The sequence below is a fragment of the Arachis ipaensis genome, chromosome B01 (assembly GCF_000816755.2).
Source record: "Arachis ipaensis cultivar K30076 chromosome B01, Araip1.1, whole genome shotgun sequence".
NCBI lineage: Eukaryota > Viridiplantae > Streptophyta > Magnoliopsida > Fabales > Fabaceae > Arachis > Arachis ipaensis.
In genome coordinates this window covers 41,618,226-41,633,376 of record NC_029785.2, presented here as the reverse complement: position 1 = coordinate 41,633,376, position 15,151 = coordinate 41,618,226, and the positions used below count along the sequence as shown (strand labels likewise).

General features: G+C 34.3%; 1 protein-coding gene and 1 long non-coding RNA gene across 2 annotated transcripts; both read left to right on the top strand.

Annotated features, from left to right (window-relative positions):
- Positions 1,317–2,723, top strand: LOC107606036 (protein FAR1-RELATED SEQUENCE 5-like). The gene has a single exon (XM_016308003.1). It carries the CDS (start codon positions 1,317–1,319, stop codon positions 2,721–2,723), a length of 1,407 nt encoding a protein of 468 aa, XP_016163489.1.
- Positions 2,894–5,977, top strand: LOC110269537. The gene is made up of 4 exons (XR_002358333.1): positions 2,894–2,927; positions 3,054–3,172; positions 5,754–5,843; positions 5,926–5,977. It is a non-coding gene; the product is annotated as an uncharacterized LOC110269537 (long non-coding RNA).

Sequence of the window (15,151 nt, the reverse complement as noted above, 5' to 3'; positions counted from 1 at the left end):
CTCGGGGTTAGAGGGTAGTATATACTTTTGGTGGGGGGGGGGATGTCCCTCTCCCCAAAAATAAAAATTTGAGTGTATAAAAGCCTTTACTTTGTTCTTGTGTTTCTATTTTTACTCTTCTAATTCCACCATTAGATTTTGGATTCACGCTTCTTCATTTTTCCCCTTAATACAATAAATGAAACTTGTGTCCAATTCCATGATTCCTAAGATTGACACTGTTGGATTGTTTTTAATTTTAAAAGATTGTGATTTATGATGGCTGGTACTCGGTGTGTGGACGATATCAAGTTCAATGGTTCTACTTCTACCATTACTATTTGGTCTCTATTTTAAAAATATTTGTTCTTACCATGTTGGGCAATTTATATACAAACTTAAGTTTCATTTTGAATTGTATATTAGTGTTTAGGAAGTAATGGGTCAGGAATTTTCTCATGAGGGAGTTAGTAGCGAGCATATATCATATGATCAGGATGAGCAGGAGGAAGACATGGAAGAGGAAGTTGACGTGGATTATATGGATGAGGACGACTCAAATGTGGAACCAATGTTCGATTATCACGGCTTTGATGAAGGGTATAACATTGACTCACTCAAAGACATTGGGATGATTGAATTTTGGAACATCAAGGACGAAGATGTATGTCATTTTCACATTTTTGATGTCGACATTGCATTTGAGTTCTACAATAGATATGCAAGGACAAGAGGCTTTAGTGCTCGGAAGAACAGGACTAGGAAGAGTCGTGCGGGCGTACTTAAGTTGAAGAATTTTGTATGTCATTGTGAAGGATTTAGACCGCAAAATAATTATGGCATTGAAAACTTTAAGAGAAAACCTACTCCCGAGACAAGGTGTGGCTGCAGTGCAATGATGGAGATTCGTCTAGATGCACCTAGTGATCGTTGGTTTATTTCTTATTTTTCTGATGAACACAATCATCCGCTTCTGGATCCTTGTTTGACTGGATTGCTTCGTGGGCATAGATTCATGTCCGAGGCTAATATTGGCCACATGATTAACATGAAAAAAGGGTGGAATTAGTGTTGGACAGATATATCGGGCATTAGCGAATCAGGCAGGTGGCTACGAGTATCTCTCTTTCACGCAAAGGAACATGTACAATAAAATAGCAAAGCAAAGGCACCAGTTAGCTGGTGATGCATATGCAGCTTTGAAGTATCTAGAAGATCAAGCAACAAATGACCATTCTCTCTATTTTAATCATCACATGGATGCCGATGGTACTTTGCGCAATTTATTCTAGTGCGATGGTATCAGTAGGGCAGATTACTCATTATTTGGCGATGTGATGGGTTTTGATGCTACCTATAAGAGGAATAAGTATATGTGTCCATTGGTGGTATTTTCTGGTATCAATCATCACAATCAAACAATTATCTTTGCTGCTGTTTTAATTTGCGATGAGGAAAAAGACACATATAGGTGGTTGCTACAACAACTGAAGGTGGCAATGAATGGGAAACCACATGTTTCGGTTATCACGGATGGTGATCTATCAATGAAGTTCGCCATTGAAAAAGAGTTTCCTAATGCACATCATAGATTATATGCATGGCATCTGATTCGCAATGCAACTAGTAACATTGGCAAGCCCCAGTTTACCTCCATGTTTAAAAAGTGTATGCTATGTGACTTTGAAATTGATGTATTTCGTCAAAAGTGGTTTGAAATGGTAGAGGGATTTGGTGTAGAAAACAAGAATTGGGTCCTAGATATGTATAAAAAGAGACATTCATGGGCAACTGCACATATAAGAGGGAAGTTTTTTGCTGGTTTTCGGACTACTTCTCGGTGCGAGGGATTAAACTCAATCATTGCAAAGTATGTCAATTCAAGGCACAATCTGGTTGAGTTCATTCAACGCTTTAATCGATGTGTCGACCATATAAGGTGGAAAGAGGTCCAGGCTGACCTCACATCTGTGAATGGGAGACCCAGTATGCAAACCTATTTTCAACAGTTAGAGAGGAGTGCTGCCAATGTTTACACCCTATCAGTATTTTATATGTTCCAACCAATCTTTGTACAAGCTGCATCAATGAAGGTAATAAATATGAAGCAAACTGGCTCTTATGTGATTTACTCTATCGGTTTGGACCGAATGCCAAATGAGATGTGGCGTGTATTCTGTTGTGACATTGAGATGGAATTCAATTGTTCATGTATAAGAATGGAATCATTTGGCATACCTTGTGAACACATAGTTTGCGTGTTGGTGCATGAAGATATAGAAGAGTTGCCAAGGTCATTAGTCTTGCCTCGGTGGACCAAGACTGCCAAAGTAGGTTTGCAAAATGCAGTCGGATTTCAGTGGGATTCTTTGATGCTAAGTCAATATGGTTGTTTGATGGATTGGTTTAGACAACTAGCCAACTTTGCTTGTCAAGATAACAAGAGATTTATCTTTACACGGGAAATGGCTATGAATTTGTTGAAACAATTTAAGGAGGAAGATGCAGCACAAAAAGAGTTGGTCAATGATGCAGATAGTGTAAGAGATGATGTGCAAGTGAATGCTTTTGGAACTGGGCTTGCAACCAATGATCTGGGACATAGTATGCCAAGGGACCCAAAAAAATGTAGGATAAAAGGGGGGCTTCATAGTCCAATAAAAGAAAACATCGATGTGGACAGTGTGGCATGGAGGGCCACAATCGAACAACTTGTCGTGTTCGTCGTGGCATTTCACAGTTAGAAGGCCGTGGAAATGACGCATTTGATAATGACTTGGATGATCACATGAACATTGAAGATGATTCACTAGTAAGTATTTTTACCAATGAGGTATGACACTATTTTAATTGCTACTTATTAGCTAGTACTAATGATATTATATTGCTGATATTGTAGGTATATGATGAGAGTATTTCGTACAATAGCAATGAAGTGCTGTAATAAGGTATAGTTAATGGTTTAAGTTACTGGTATTCTCTAATTTTTATTTTATTTGGGATTGAGGTTTGTACTCTTGTTATGGCTTGATGCTAGTTTATGTTGAATCCTTTCATGGTTCTTTTGCCTTCAGGGAGTGATTGCCAAGAAGAGTTCACAGAGGTGGCAAAGACTCGAAATTCATCCCAAAAAGATATCGGGTGGAGTGAGGGGCTCATTCGGTAGTGTTAGTGATTGCTAATTCATAGATGGGTAAATCGAATTGGGGAATTTGCTTTGCATTCTCTTTGGTGTATTGACGAACGGATTTCCTGCTAGTAAAGAAATTCACAAAAAAAGTCTCGTTGATAGTATAGTTTCTAAACCAACAGAGAATCCTTTCGTACAAAAGTTTGGTTGTCACAAGTAACAAACCCCTAATAAAATTAATAACCGAAGTATTTAAACCTCGGGTCATCTCTCAAGAAATTGCAGGGAGGTGTAATTTATTATTGGTTATGGAAAGGTATCTTTTTGGGTTTTTGAATATGAAACAAGAAAAAAGTAAATTGCAAGAAAGCAAATTAATAATTAAGAAAATTCTTAGCAAGGTATGAAAACTGGAAATCCTATCCTAGTTATCCTTATCAATTGTGATGAGAATTGTTCATTACTCCCACTTAGTTAACCTTTACTAAATAAAGAAAAGTCAAGTGGACTAATCAATTGGATTCCTCAAGTCCTAGTCAACTCCTAAGGAAAGACTAGCTTTAGAGGAATCCAAATCAACCAGCAAATTCCAATTATCAATCGTCAATGGAGTTTGATAACTCAAGTGTCACCAATTAATCAATTCAAGCTAAGAATGTAAAAAGCTAAATTAAAATCATAAATCTGAAATGCCTCAATTTGCATTAAATATAAAATCAATTCTAACATTGAAAGGTTCATAAACCAAATTGGGAAAATAAATAATTAACAAGAGAAATAGATGAATCAAAGCACTAGAATAAATAAAAGTAGAAGAGAACTAAATAAAAGGAACATTGAACCTGGAATGCAGGAAAAATCCTAAATCCTAAAACCTAAGAGAGAGGAGAGAGCCTCTCTCTCTAGAAAACTACATCTAAAACCTAAATTGTGAATAATGAATGAATGATTGAATGTATGAGTGATTCCCCCATTGTGCAGCCTCTATTCTGTGTTCTCGGGCTTGGAATTGGGCCGAAAAGGAACCCAGAAATCGCCCCCAGCGCTTTCTGCAACTTCTTGCACGTGGCGTCTGTCACGTGTGCGCGTCCTTTGGCGATTTTCCTTGTCATGCATACGCATTAGTCACGCGTACACGTCGCTCGTATTCTGCGCTAGGCACACATCCGCGTCGTCCATACGCGCGCGTCGCTGCCAGTTTCTCAAAAACTTTATTTCCTCGCGTCCCTTCCACTTTTGCATGTTTCCTCTTTGTCCTCTAGGCCATTCCTGCCCTATAAAGCCTGAAAATACTTAACATATAAATCACGGCATCGAATGGTAATAAAGGATAATTAAAATTCGCAGTTTTAAGGTCTAGGAAACATATTTTCACATATATCACAGGATAAGGAAGGAATTGTAAAATCATGCAAATTATATGAATAAGTGAGCAAAGACTTGATAAAAACCATTCAAATTAGCACAAGATAAACCATAAAATAGTGGTTTATCATGTATCATTGAATTGACTCTGAACTGGACTAAAATTCATGTCATTGACACCCGTTCTGAGGATAATATTTGCGGCATTACTGTAACAGCCCAGACCACCCGCTAGCACGATATTGTCCGCTTTGGCACACAAGGCCTCACGGTTTTGCCTTTGACGATAGGGATGCTAGCCGAAGCCCCCCACACTCACTCGTCAAAACGCGTCATGCTAGGGAGAGGTATCCACACCCTTATAAGGCATGCTTCGTTCCCCTCTCCAACCGATGTGGGCCTTACAATTACAGTTTTTTGGTGGATCCAAACTATTCTAGAAGTTTAATCCTGTTGTCCATTGAATAGAATCATGTAGATTGCATTATCTAGTTTGCATATATTGGGAGCTGCAGCATTCATTGGGTATAGCTAGTCCGCCGGTTTGTGGCAGCCAAAGCCTCTATTTGTTGTGTTCTTTGTCACATTGATCTATTCAAATATTATGTTTGTTACATGTTAGACTATTGCTATTTACTATTATGAACCAAAGTTTGAAGTCCTGCTTGGCTGCTTCTATCACATCTGTTTGATTATTGGTGATTGTCTTTAACCTATCACCTCTGTTTGATTACTGGTGATTGTCTTTAACCTATGGTTATTTATATTTTGAATGATGAATATGCCTTATGTTACCACCAATTTTTGAGTGCCGAGAATATGTTTGAATTAAAGGTAGTTACAAGTATCCATCACCTTTGGTGTGGCACGTAATATTGTTATTGCTGAAAGTCAATATCTTTACGTAATTATGTATGAAATGATGCAAGTCTAATCTAGAATTCACTGATCAGAACACATGGGTTCCACGAACTTATATTTCCTCAGATTATGTTTAGAGTATGATGCGATGGTTCTGCTGAAATCCTATTAGGAAAAGAAATGTTTACTTTTTAATCCCTCTCTCTAGCTTTGATAGAATTATAGCTTAATCTGTTAAAAAATTATGACACATGGGTTATAACACATGGATTCAGGTGCTTGGGTGTTACTGAGAGAGAAAGGGTTCAGAGCTAGTTGCTAATGAAGATGTACCCTTGTGACATTTACAGTGTTAGGAATCATTCAAGTTAGGCTCTCAGTGTTTGTTGGATGGAGATTCCTTTGTTCATTGTTTCAGTTGGGCACCTCTTGATGCTGCAGGAACCTCTTCATCTGTTTCTCAGCCAATTTGATTTCATTTCTTTGTTTCTATACACACAAAGGGGAGGTAACATTCTTTAATTTGTCTAGGTAGGGGGATCAAATACCAAAGAAATTTGTTATTATTATTCTTTCATTCTTTGTTGCAGATAACATTTCTTTCTTTCGTTAATTAGATTTATCATTCTCATATTTGTAGCAATTCAATTATTTTTATAGTCCAATTCTTTGTTTGTTTCTGGAGTTGATCATAATTCCAAGTTTTACTCATTTTATATGTGAAAAAGTGAATCCTATTGATCTGTGTCCACTTCAGGTCTGTCTAATCTAGCTTCTATATTTTTGCTATTTCATTTTATATGCTAAATATTGTAATAAAGTTCATGACAGGTCATTTTACTTAAATATCAATCAGTCTAATATAATCATATAATTGTAATAAACTCTCAAAACTCAACTTGATCTGCCTAAAATGCTAATACAGATTTTAGAATAAGGACAAGTTACTCAAATAAAATAGTTACAAATTTATATTATTAGATTGCAATTTTCTTAAACTGAATACACAATTATTGTAACTTTTATACATCTATGTAAACTGTGCAGTTTCTAGATTCATATAAACTGCTATTAGTAGCCGCAATTTATATTTAAAATGGTGCATACAGAAACCGCTATAGATAGCAGTGGTTTCTAAACGATTGAGGCAATGCATAAACCACTTTAAACAGTAGCGATTTATGTGAGATTTATGAAAAACTTTGCGTAATCCATAGGAGACCCTAACAGTTTTACATGGAACTGATTTCTCTCTCTCTCTCTCTATATATATATATAAATGAAATTGAAAAAATGTGAAGATATTTAGAGATTCAATTAATGGAACATAAATTAAAATACTAGTTTTGACAAATTAAGGTAAAAAAATTTATTAAATAGATTAAAAATATATTAGATGCAAATAGAGGGTCAAGCTAGTCAATTTAGATAGACTCCTATAGGCGGCTGAGGTATTTGCCAAGATGACTCGGATCCACATCATTTTTTTTGTTTCTACTGATTTAACCAAATCTATTCAATTATTGGTCTAGCACCATGAATGAAAATGTGAAGATTTAAGAATTTTAAGTTCTTAATAGGATAACGAAAAAGTGATACACAACGAGAGAATTAAAAAATACATAATTAAAAAATTCATCTAGTTTAGTAAGTCTAACAAGAAGACATGAATAATTCTTCCCAATCTCAGTAAAGATGCTATGAGTGTATCATAAGCCACCATAATTGAAACCTCTCGTTAACATCTGCCCGTATCTTATTCCAATCTCTGGTGACGAAATCCAATGCTAAATACATTCTACTGCTTTTCTCATGTAGCTGTAATTTATTTTACTAAATGTTAACACATGTATTAGTGTAATTAAAGAGCGAAATTCTCTATGTTAAAAGTTACCTTTGGGGGGACCACATGAGTGAATTCCTGTTGCACATCCATCCATTGCATAACCCATACAGCTGAATCATTGCTATGTGAAAACGTATCATGTAATACAATATAAGGCCGTCGAAAGCAATATATATATGTGTGTGTGTGTGTGTGTGTGTGTGTGTGTGTGTGTGTGTGTGTGTGTGTGTGTGTGTGTGTGTGTGTGTGGTGTGTGTGTGTGTGTGTGTGTATTAAATTAAATAACCAACAATTTGAATATTTACCTATTTGTGCAGCTAGGAATGCCTATTGCCCTACGGACGTCCCAACCCTTGAAATTCACTATTTCTTGTATACCACATTCTGCATACTTCTCTAAAAATATTATTTCAGAAAGAGCCACTCCCTGTAATCAGAATATTGTGCTTTATTATTCGAAGTAATGTTGTTATTAGCTTTGCTTCTATAGTAGGAGAACTTACTATATTTCTAATACGATGCTTGCGTGGTTCATCATCTTCAACCTCACAGTGAGAGTCTAAATGATAAAGTATTTTGTCAGGAATGCTCATTACCATTAGATACCAGTGATCATTCTCTTTGATTGGGATATATATATCTGTATAACAAATAGGATGTAATATGTATAAGTACAAGTATGAGTACTTTTTATTATAATAAAAATATTCCAATAATTAATGAAAACTTACAAATTGAAGATCACGGGTTGGTGGTATATAATGTGCATATTTTTTCAGTAGGTCATGATCCTCCATATGAAACGACATGTCATCCTAGGTATGTTTGAGCACAATAGTTATTTATTTTACTTAGTTAAAATGAGCAAATCAAGATTTTGACTTACCGTAAATGATGGTGGAAGGAACCAAACATTCTTTAATTTGGTCATGCTAATATTTGATGTTATCTTCAATGCCATAAGCTTTATTACCAGTTCAGACACTTGCTTTCCAGGTACGAGATAGAACAGATCTTCTCTAATTGCAGTTGTATCGTGAATATGAACCAAATTCTCTTTAACACAAAGCCAACATGTTAGCCACAGAGATAACTAAAATTAAAAATAAAAGATAACAAAAAAATGCTCACGCTATATCATTATCAGCTGCAAAGATATACATAGCCATATTGACCAAATCCTCACTCAACCTTATATCTTGTGGTGGTTTGAATGAACAGTTAAGATTCTGCACAAAACATAAAGGTTATCCACAATATACGTATTTGAATACTATGACAATAAATTATTTTTAACTAAATCAAATACCTTTGGGATAGAATTTGACTTGAAAGCCATTTTTTTTGTTTCGCAGAGGTCGTTAACCGTGCATTGTCTATGGCGAAAGTTAAAGGCCCTTTGCGTACTCTAGTTTCCGCCATCTTGCTTGATAGTTGACCTTTGTGCTCAAGTTTTGGTATTTTAGCTGGTTGTGCAAACGCTATGTTTTGGGTAGATGGTGGACTATTGACTCTTGCCAATTTGTTCTTTTGCCTTACAAACGTACTCGGATGTTCTTGCACAGTTTTATTAGTTTTGCTATTTTTTTGAAAACCCAATCTTGACTTTGGCTTCGATTTTTCTTCTCCATCCAGGCATGTTTGCATTCCTTTGTAGAATGATGGTGGCAGATTGTGTAAACTCTCAACGTCCTTATTCTCGTCGGATAAATCTGTAAACACACAATGTTCGGACTTTACTTGCAACGGACAAGAGTTTTTCTTTGTTACATCACCACAGGATTTATTCTTCATCTCATATAGGTCCGTATTGTCGAATTTCTCATGCTTTTCATCAGTTTTACATTGAAGGGCGGTTAATTTATCAAGTGACTTCTTCGCCATCTACATTGCTTTCTCCATCTCATCAACTCTCTTGGATAAAGACTACATTTTAAAAAAGAAAATTAGCATTGGTATATATAAATAACATTGTAATTTATCATGAGTTGGATATATTACCTCTATTGTATGTAGTATTTGTTTCAACGGAGAATTTTCAATAATTTCCATCGAAGAAGATCCAATGTGATCGTCTACTACTTTTTCTTCCATTGCTCTACTAGATTATAATTTTAGTTTTAGCAGAGATAGTTAATAGTGTTCTATGCTTGAGTGTTTATATATAAGAATAAGATTATGTTTCACACAACTAATTCTCTTTTAATAATTTAAATATGATAACCAATAATTAATCATTTAACTTTAAATTAAAAATCAAAATTTATCCAAAATTTAATAACTTTTAATTTTTTTTTAAAGAAAGATAGAAATAAAATATTTTAAAATTTATATTATTTTTATCTTATCTTATCTTTTATAATCGAATTTGCTATATATTCATCCTAAGGGATTATATGGTACCGTACAAGACAAAATACTATCTGAGTGAGTAGTAAAATATTATTCCAATGAAAAATATGCAGGTCAAGAGTATGTTTAACGATATAACAAAAAAGATAGAAAACTTAGAATCAGTCATGCATGTTCTACACTAAAAAATTGATGTGATCATGGCACAATAGATAACTTCCACAAATAGTAGTTCGATATTGGATCCTACTATAGTTGTGCAATCTTCGGAAAGTACAAAAACTAGTGATCTTACTAGTATCATGCCAATTCAACCCAAAAAGTTATTCCACTCGGATATTACTCGTGAAGCAACAACTCCACCTAATGGACAACCACATGTTAGAGTAGTAGCTATACTGCCAAAGGTAACCTTATTTTTTTCTTCTTTCTTTTACTTTTTTTTCTTTATTTTTTAGTGTAATCTTGAAACTATTTTTTTTAACTGCAGTGGTGGATACTTATTGTATTTGAGCCTACACCTTCGATGATGTTAACCGATTCTCAAGCTGATATTGTAGTCTATATTTTTTCGGATACGTTAGATCCATACGTGTGGTTTATGATTATGTGTAATATATAATGGTTTAAAAATTCTATGATTCTCCCAGCTAACCATTTTATGACTTTGGCAGTTCTGAAGAGTTGGTAATCTAAGATGAAAAAAGGTTATAGAAGTACATTTAGATGTTTTATGCCGGAGAGATATGTCGAATCACGAGTAAGTATAGAGGTCAATGCATATTATACTTTTTCTTATAATTATATTTTTAAGCCTCTATTTACCTATAAACATATTTTACATATAATTTTAACATATTGTAGTTTATAAACCTGGTGGCACTTATGATGACACGTGTATTTCGACGTAGGAATGAAGATCCAATTTGCTGGTTCATGCCTGAACATTTTGCAGTAAAGTTTATCCCTATAACATTTCTAAATTATTAGTTAATATTTTTGTCTAATAGTTTGAGTGGGTATACTAATTTATAAAGAAGTTTTTTTATCTAGACTAAACCATGCTATGTACTCACACGAGTAAAGTGTATAATTAAATTATCAATTCAAAAATAGTTATTAAATTGAAAACATATTTTCATTTAACAATATTTTTTTGTATGCAGCGATATGCTTTAAGCGATAAATACACACCGACCGAGGTTATCTTTGATTTTCTTGGAGCATATATGTCACTGAAAATTAGCCACGTCATTAGGGTACAAGTGACCAATTTGTTTTCCATTAATATACTATTATATTTTTCTAGTGTTTATAATGGTTTAAGGTTTATAGCAGGTTTTTATCCCTATCTGTGAGGAACTACATTGGTATTTGGTTATTGTTGACTTTACAAGTCTTTGCTTAATCATATTGGATTCACTGCCTTGTGTCAGAAAACGTCAACAACGCAAAAGGAACGCAATTAAAGTGGTAATTATTTGTTCTAAATCAGTACTCAATCATCTAGAATCACTTAACAATTTAACAATTTAAATAACCGTTTGTTGTAACTAGTACTTTTAGTCAATTTAAATCATTTACAATTCACTCTTTTTTTTGTCATGAATTCACTCTTGTACAGGCAACTTATTTAGAAGCGATGTTAGATGATCATATTTTTTATGATAATAAGTCTAAAGTTGTAGATTGCTCCACTTTTTGGCCTATCACACCTTTTGGCCTACCCACTCAAAGAAATAGATCGTAAGTCTAATATTTAATTTTTTTAAATATCATAACTCGTTCAATAGTTTATATCTTATATGTATATAATAACTATTTGTTGAATGCTTTATATCTTAGGAATGATAGCGGAGTTTGGGTGACCAGTTGGATGAGAGAATGTACTTTACAAGATGACTTCAATATTCAGGTCATATTTATAACAAAGTATTTTTAACATAATTTTTTCAACACACTTTTAATTAGAATTATATTGTTGGTGCTCTAAGCAGATTAACGACTCCACACGAATGAGACTTGCCGTGGATCTGGTTTTAGAGGAGTACAACGATTTGTGTCTCGTAATACAAGAAAATGCTTGGTAATATAGGACCAAGGTGGAAGCAGAGCATGAAGACATTTGGGAATGAGGAATTATCTTTTTGGATATTTTTAATATTTTCTTTAAAAGACAAATTACTAAGCTATGTTTCATTAGTTTTTACACTAATTTATCCTTCTATATATTACAATTCTATATTACTAATTTTCTTTAATTTATCGGTTAATATAAATTATTCATAACCTATATATTCCCGTAACTAATTATTGTTGAGCATGATAAATACAATATAACTTAATCTAAAAAATGAACAAAAGCAAAGTTCAAACATATCCTGAATTTATAAGATATAATTGATCTATCTTAATCCAAAAAATGAACAAGAGCAAAGTTCAAACAAAAGGAGATTGGAAGGATATATTTTCTATATGAGCATATGCACTAAAATCCTTCCTCCTACTAATCTCTCCCACACATAGAAGGGTAAGGCGCTGCTTAGCAGAATTAGAACTGCTGTCATCCTTGAGAATGTCTGTCAGCATTTTCACTGTGGACGAACACTCCTAATCCCCAACAGCAAAGCACAGAACAACCACACATTGAGCTATTAAATGCAATGCCTGTTTGGCAATGCCACCTGACTGTGGTGAAGGCTTGGCGCTGGCAAGCAGTGACTCCACTAAGGCTCACCCTCAAGGATAAATATTATATGTATAATCCAAGAAATGCAACCATAACAATGTAGTTTTTCAGTAGGAACTCCATCTAAGCAAACAAGAAACTCTTAGGAACTCCATCTAAGCAAACAAGAAACTCTTAGGATCCAGTTACAACTTTACAAGGTGTAGGAGTTGAGTCCCACAATGAAAATATGGGATGATAGTGGATGATTTATAGGGTAGGCAACTTTTGTAGTGTGATTTTCCAAAGATTCTTATCAGTGAGATAAGTTATAACATGTTAGAAACTTTTATCAATAAAGAATAAACGAGGATGCCTCCAGACAAGAAAATGCAATCACCTCTTAAGCACTGGTAGTGCATACGGCTCTTCATTAAGAGAAGGAATAAGTGGCCCAGGAACCCATTCATCACATAACTTGTCAATTTCCTGCAGATATTAAGCAATTTTTCAAAGAAAGTCAAAATACCAAAACATGATTATTCTCAGATTTACTTGCTCTAGAACAAACATCAAAACAATAAGCATAGGGATTCAACTTTAAAGCTCATTATTATTCATGCAAAGAATAATTTGAGTATGGCTTCAAAAACAACAATAAACTTAGATATTTCATAGTATCAGAAAAAAGAAATTTAACAAAAAATAAATAAATAAATAAATAAAAATACACCACGGGGTACTGTTGAACAAACCTTGTTTGTTAAGGGTCATTTAGGAGGCTTGTAACTTTTTTGGAAAAGCAAGAAAAGGATGACCACAAGGAGAAAAACCTCGATATACAAGTGTCCTTCAAACACAAGGCAATAATGAAGGAAAAAATCAAATTAATCAATCTCATTAGTAATGAAATATATTATGCACTCTGATAAGTTTCTAAAAGAAGTAAGACAAAGAGAAGAAGGAAAAGATGATTCTAACCCCACTTCTAAAAAAAAAAAAAAAACAGAGAGAGAACTTTGATTAATTTCATAGGTTTTGATTAATTTCAATGCAAGCTTCAAATATTTTCATACAATCAACAAATCATAAATCTTTACATTAGCAGAAATAGCGTTTGCAGAATAGACTAAAGTAGCAAAAAAATTCTGTAAAGCCAAAATGGCTTGCCCCTACAGCAAGGAGCTTTTAATTAATGTCAGAGCTTCTTTCAAAAACAACAATAAACTTAGATATTTGATAGTATCAGAAAAAAGAAATTTAAGAGAGGCTTCCAATCTAGATTTTGATTAATTTCAATGCAAGCTTCAAATATTTTCATACAATCAACAAATCATAAATCTTTACATTAGCAGAAATAGCGTTTGCAGAATAGACTAAAGTAGCAAAAAAATTCTGTAAAGCCAAAATGGCTTGCCCCTACAGCAAGGAGCTTTTAATTAATGTCAGAGCTTAAGGAAGAACTTTGTTTCTGAAATCCAGACCAACACTATGACTGGACCTCTTGTCACTCATTAACGTGCAGCAGAGTTCAAGGGCAAGAGCTGTCATATGTAAATCAGAATCACTAATTAGTCCCGAGAGTTCTACAATAATAACTTCATATGCAGAAGAACCAATCTTATCACCATATGCAACTATAAGTGAATTTAAGGTTCCTAAGGTTGCCTGCCTTAGTGCTCGATTAGCTTGCCGTAGAAATGCAGCCAACTCTGCTATTACATGCTTCAGAACATGACAGATTCACTTGAAGTGGAGAAGCAGCAATGACAGCAAATGCCTTGACAGCTGTAAGACGAGTTATCTCATTTCTCATTCGTTTAACATGTACAGGAAGGCATGCTGGTAGTTCTTCATTTAGATGATCACCAAATGTTGACACAATAAGGCCAATGCAGGAGATGGAACACTCCTTAACCTCCTGATGCTGATCTTAGTTTATTATGCGCGACATAATGCCATTATAAATGAGATGGACGTACGGCCTGAAATCAAATCCAGATCCCTTAATGCTTGGGCGGACAACACGTACGAGTTATAATATCACTCACCAACAGCTGATAGAACAGGAGTAGAAAGAGAAGTAATGAGGTAATAATGTGCACAAAGAAAGTAGAGAAGTGAAAAAAAATTGATACTCATCTCTGGTGCACAGAGGGCAATGTCATTGTTCTGCTTTATGTGCCCCTGCATCAGTAAGAAAATTAAAATTTCTTGAAACCAAAACCAAAATTAACAATCAAGTAGTGGCACAATCACAAAATTAACAATCACATGGAGTGGACCAAAATCAGAATTCGCTGGAACTAAAACCAAAATCAAGAAGAGGAAAATCCTAAATTTAGTAATTTGATAACAGCACATCACAAGAAATGAACCGAAGTAGAACTTCCATGAAATTACTAGGAAGAAATAAGCAATAAAGAGCACAAATAAAAGAAGCATAGTAGCAGAAACCTAATCAAGAACGGGAACGATATACTACAACTAAGTTAATTGGAACATCAAGTTCTTATTTAATTAAACCCAAATCATATAAGACTTATTGCGCTGCGAAGATGAGCGGACGAGAGAGACGACAGAGGGAGAGGAAGAAAAGGGATCCAGGAATTGAAAAGGCATAATGATTAACTAACCTCCAAGCATTGAGGCAGCGTCTTGCAAGGCGGCGAGGATATGCGAACGAGATTTGCAGCAGATGAAGAGGATGAGATAAAAGCAGGAATTGAAATTGGATGAAAAACCTAGCAGACCTTCTCTTCTGTAAATGCTTCTAATCTGAAATCAAAAAGAAAAGGAAAAAAATTAAAAAACCAAAACTTTGAGGGATCAAAATCTAATTAGTAATTTTTTCAAAGAAAAAAAGGGGTATATTTTGTAATTATTTTGATGATAGTTAATGATACACCTACAAAAATGTAGGAGTAAGGAATCCATGGCCTATATAGTA